The sequence below is a fragment of the Oncorhynchus gorbuscha genome, unplaced genomic scaffold, assembly GCF_021184085.1.
Source record: "Oncorhynchus gorbuscha isolate QuinsamMale2020 ecotype Even-year unplaced genomic scaffold, OgorEven_v1.0 Un_scaffold_17442, whole genome shotgun sequence".
Classification (NCBI taxonomy): Eukaryota; Metazoa; Chordata; class Actinopteri; order Salmoniformes; family Salmonidae; genus Oncorhynchus; species Oncorhynchus gorbuscha.
In genome coordinates, this window is record NW_025759042.1 from 1 (window position 1) to 4,781 (window position 4,781).

At 53.8% G+C, this 4,781-nt stretch overlaps 1 protein-coding gene across 1 annotated transcript; it reads left to right on the forward strand.

Annotated features, from left to right (window-relative positions):
- Positions 1 to 658: 658 nt before the first annotated feature.
- LOC124030881 (ras-related protein Rab-21-like) lies at positions 659 to 3,550 on the forward strand. The gene is made up of 3 exons (XM_046342024.1): positions 659 to 783; positions 2,959 to 3,066; positions 3,375 to 3,550. The coding sequence occupies exons 1-3, from the start codon at positions 703 to 705 to the stop codon at positions 3,531 to 3,533; spliced, it is 348 nt and encodes a 115-aa protein (XP_046197980.1). The 5' UTR covers positions 659 to 702; the 3' UTR covers positions 3,534 to 3,550.
- The last annotated feature ends 1,231 nt before the right edge of the window (positions 3,551 to 4,781 follow it).

Consider the following 4,781-nt stretch of genomic DNA (forward strand, 5'->3'; position numbering starts at 1 on the left):
GGGCCCGTGTCTCAGCTGATGACTGTCCTGTTCACCAGGGCTTCGTGTCTCAGCTGATGCCTGTCCCTGTTCACCAGGGCCTCGTGGTCAGCTGATGGCTGTCCTGTTCACCAGGCCTGTCTCAGCTGATGCCTGCCCCTGTTCACCAGGGCCCGTGTCTCAGCTGATGCCTGTCCCTGTTCACCAGGGCCCGTGTCTCAGCTGATGCCTGTCCCTGTTCACCAGGGCCCGTGTCTCAGCTGATGCCTGTCCCTGTTCACCAGGGCCCGTGTCTCAGCTGATGCCTGTCCCTGTTCACCAGGGCCCGTGTTCTCAGCTGATGCCTGTCCCTGTTCACCAGGGCCCGTGTCTCAGCTGATGCCTGTCCCTGTTCACCGGTGATTCCGCTGATCCTCGAGCTGATGCCTGTCCCTGTTCACCAGGGCCCGTGTCTCAGCTGATGCCTGTCCCTGTTCACCAGGGTCCGTGTCTCAGCTGATGCCTGTCCCTGTTCACCCGAGCGGTCTCGCTGATGCCTGTCCCTGTTCAGCTGATGCCTGGCTCCCTGTTCACCAGGGCCCGTGTCTCAGCTGATGACGGCTGGGCCCTGTTCCTCCCTGAGTCGTGACGCGGTTTCTTCCTCACCTTGTTGCTAGGAGCTGAATCTAGTTATACTGTGTCAGGGCCTGTTACTGTGTGTGTGTTTCTCCAGACACAAGACTAATGTGTTTTGTCTCTTCCAGGCGCTCCTTCCTCACCAAGAAGCTCAACATCACAGGGAAGAGGGTGAACCTGGCCATCTGGGTAAGGCCTTCTCTCTCTCTCTCTCTTTCTCTCGCTCTCTCGCTCTCTCTCTCTGCGTGTCGGACACTCCTCTGGGTCCCAAATGGCATCCTGTTCCCTACATGGTGCACTGCTTTTGACCAGAGCTCATATGGGGAACAGGATGTAGATCCCTTAATCTGCTTTGACTTCCTGTTAATCCTCGAAGAAATGATATGGTCCTGCAGTGATCTCTCTCTCTCTCTGTCCTGTAACATATGGTCCTGCAGTGATCTCTCTCTCTCTGTCCTGTAACATATGGTCCTGCAGTGATCTCTCTCTCTCTCTGTCCTGTAACATATACTGGTCCTGCAGTGATCTCTCTCTCTCTGTCCTGTAACATATGGTCCTGCAGTGATCTCTCTCTCTCTGTCCTGTAACATATGGTCCTGCAGTGATCCTCTCTCTCTCTGTCCTGTAACATATGGTCCTGCAGTGATCTCTCTCTGTCCTATAACATATGGTCCTGCAGTGATTCTCTCTGTCCTGTAACATATGGTCCTGCAGTGATCTCTCTCTCTGTCCTGTAACATATGGTCCTGCAGTGATCTCTCTCTGTCCTGTAACATATGGTCCTGCAGTGATCTCTCTCTCTCTGTCCTGTAACATATGGTCCTGCAGTGATCTCTCTCTCTCTGTCCTGTAACATATGGTCCTGCAGTGATCTCTCTCTCTCTCTGTCCTGTAACATATGGTCCTGCAGTGATCTCTCTCTCTCTGTCCTGTAACATATGGTCCTGCAGTGATCTCTCTCTCTCTGTCCTGTAACATATGGTCCTGCAGTGATCTCTCTGTCCTGTAACATATGGTCCTGCAGTGATCTCTCTCTCTCTGTCCTATAACATATGGTCCTGCAGTGATCTCTCTCTGTCCTGTAACATATGGTCCTGCAGTGATCTCTCTCTCTCTGTCCTGTAACATATGGTCCTGCAGTGATCTCTCTCTCTGTCCTGTAACATATGGTCCTGCAGTGATCTCCTCTCTCTGTCCTGTAACATATGGTCCTGCAGTGATCTCTCTCTCTGTCCTGTAACATATGGTCCTGCAGTGATCTCTCTCTCTCTGTCCTGTAACATATGGTCCTGCAGTGATCTCTCTCTCTCTGTCCTGTAACATATGGTCCTGCAGTGATCTCTCTGTCCTGTAACATATGGTCCTGCAGTGATCTCTCTCTCTCTGTCCTGTAACATATGGTCCTGCAGTGATCTCTCTCTCTGTCCTGTAACATATGGTCCTGCAGTGATCTCTCTCTCTGTCCTGTAACATATGGTCCTGCAGTGATCTCTCTCTCTCTCTGTCCTGTAACATATGGTCCTGCAGTGATCTCTCTGTCCTGTAACATATGGTCCTGCAGTGATCTCCCCCTGTCCTATAACATATGGTCCTGCAGTGATCTCTCTCTGTCCTATAACATATAGTCCTGCAGTGATCTCTCTCTGTCCTATAACATATGGTCCTGCAGTGATCTCTCTGTCCTATAACATATGGTCCTGCAGTGATCTCTCTGTCCAATAACATATGGTCCTGCAGTGATCTCCCTCCTGTCCTGTAACATATGGTCCTGCAGTGATCTCTCTGTCCTATAACATATGGTCCTGCAGTGATCTCCCCCTGTCCTATAACATATGGTCCTGCAGTGATCTCTCTGTCCTATAACATATGGTCCTGCCTCATTTGATGCAATAGGAACAGGAATCCGGCATCCATTCTGATTTGAGTCAGTCTGTTGCAGGCAGGGAGAGATGCATCGTTGACATTATTTGTCTGAATCAGTCTGGCTTGCAGGTGTTTCTTCCTGGTGTGTAATGTTGTTCTCGCCACCAAACTGTAGCCAGAGTCACTGTCCATGTCAAACAGTCTTTTTCCAGAGGCTTGAACAGTGGACTCTCTCTCTCTCTCTCTCTCTCTCTCTCTCTCTCGTCTCTCTCTCTCTCTCTCTCTGTCTCTCTCTGTCTCTCTCGTCTCTGTCTCTCTCTCTCTCTCTGTCTCTCTCTCTCTCTGTCTCTCTCTCTGTCTCTCTCTCTCTCTGTCTCTCTCTGTCGTCTCTGTCTTCTCTGTCTCTCTCTGTCTCTCTGTCTCTGTCTCTCTCTGTCTCTCTCTGTCTCTCTCTGTCTCTCTCTGTCGCTCTGCTCTCTGCGCTCTCTCGCTCTACCCCAGGATACAGCAGGTCAGGAGCGCTTCCACGCCTTAGGTCCCATCTACTACAGAGACTCCAACGGAGCCATATTGGTCTATGACATCACAGATGAGGACTCTTTCCAGAAGGTGGCTATGATCTCCTCGGGGAGAACAGCGGAGAGCCGTGTCCCAAAGAGCACCCTAATTCCCTATACAGTGCACTACATTTGACCAGGGCCCATAGGGAAACGGGGTGCTATTAGGAACACAGCCTCTGGAGAGAAGAACATCATTTCAAAAATGAGTTACATAGAAATGTCAAGATGTATGATTATGGAAAATGGTTTCTTTTGATATTCATATTTAATTTGCATCGGTGTCTCTGTGTTCTAATGTTGAAATGTTCTTTTCTTGAACTGTAAATCGATCTGAAATGTAATGTCTTTGCTTTGTAGGTGAAAAACTGGGTCAAAGAATTGAGGAAAATGTTGGGGAATGAGATTTGTTTATGTATAGTAGGTAAGTTATTGCAGACCATAGCAAACTTTTCACTTTTCAACACTTCTTTTATAGTTTATCACATTTCACCCTGTAAATGGATCAATCTTGGGTAGGGTAGCCTAGTGGTTAGGGGCGAGGGGTGGCCTAGTGGTTAGGGCGAGGGTGGCCTAGTGGTTAGGGCGAGGGTGGCCTAGTGGTTAGGGGCGAGGGGTGGCCTAGTGGTTAGGGGCGAGGGGTGGCCTAGTGGTTAGGGGCGAGGGGTGGCCTAGTGGTTAGGGGCGAGGGTGGCCTAGTGGTTAGGGGCGAGGGGTGGCCTAGTGGTTAGGGGCGAGGGGTGGCCTAGTGGTTAGGGGCGAGGGTGGCCTAGTGGTTAGGGGCGAGGGTGGCCTGAGTGGTTAGGGGCGGGTGGCCCTAGTGGTTAGGGCGAGGGTGGCCTAGTGGTTAGGGGGCGAGGGAGGGGGGAGGGTGGCCCTAGTGGTTAGGGGCGAGGGGGTGGCTCTAGTGGTTAGGGCGAGGGTGGCCTAGTGGTTAGGGGCGAGGGGTGGCCTAGTGGTTAGGGGCGAGGGGTGGCCTAGTGGTTAGGGCGAGGGGTGGCCTAGTGGTTAGGGCGAGGTGGCCTAGTGGTTAGGGGTGGCCTGAGTGGTTAGGGGTGGCCTAGTGGTTAGGGGTGGCCTAGTGGTTAGGGGTGGCCTAGTGGTTAGGGGTGGCCTAGTGGTTAGGGGTGGCCTAGTGGTTAGGGGTGGCCTAGTGGTTAGGGGGCGGGGGGTGGCCTAGTGGTTAGGGGTGGCCTAGTGGTTAGGGGTGGCCTAGTGGTTAGGGGTGGCCTGAGTGGTTAGGGGTGGCCTAGTGGTCAGGGGTGGCCTAGTGGCTGAGGGGTGGCCTAGTGGTGAGGGGGTGGCCTAGTGGCGTTAGGGGTGGCCTAGGGGCGAGGGGTGGCCTAGGGGCGAGGGGTGGCCTAGGGGCGAGGGGTGGCCTAGGGGCGAGGGGTGGCCTAGGGGCGAGGGTGGCCTAGGGGCGAGGGTGGCCTAGGGGCGAGGGTGGCCTAGGGGCGAGGGTGGCCTAGGGGCGAGGGGTGGCCTAGTGGCTAGGGGTGGCCTAGTGGTTAGGGGTGGCCTAGTGGTTAGGGGTGGCCTAGTGGTTAGGGGTGGCCTAGTGGTTAGGGGTGGCCTAGTGGTTAGGGGTGGCCTAGTGGTTAGGGTGGCCTAGTGGTTAGGGCTGGCCTAGTGGTTAGGGGCGGCCTAGTGGTTAGGGGCGGAGGGTTGGTGGCCTAGTGGTTAGGGGTGGCCTGAGTGGTTAGGGGCTAGGGCGGCCTAGTGGTTAGGGCGAGGGGTTGCTAGAGGCAGGGGTGGCCTAGTGGTTAG

What these genes read in the sequence shown, in the direction of transcription:
- LOC124030881 (XM_046342024.1), top strand. Translation starts at nt 703, where the DNA reads ATGTGTTTTGTCTCTTCCAGGCGCTCCTTCCTCACCAAGAAGCTCAAC. An exon ending in GGGTGAACCTGGCCATCTGG is followed by an intron (nt 784 to 2,958) that starts GTAAGGCCTTCT and finishes GCTCTACCCCAG; the next exon opens with GATACAGCAGGTCAGGAGCG. An exon ending in ATGAGGACTCTTTCCAGAAG is followed by an intron (nt 3,067 to 3,374) that starts GTGGCTATGATC and finishes TTTGCTTTGTAG; the next exon opens with GTGAAAAACTGGGTCAAAGA.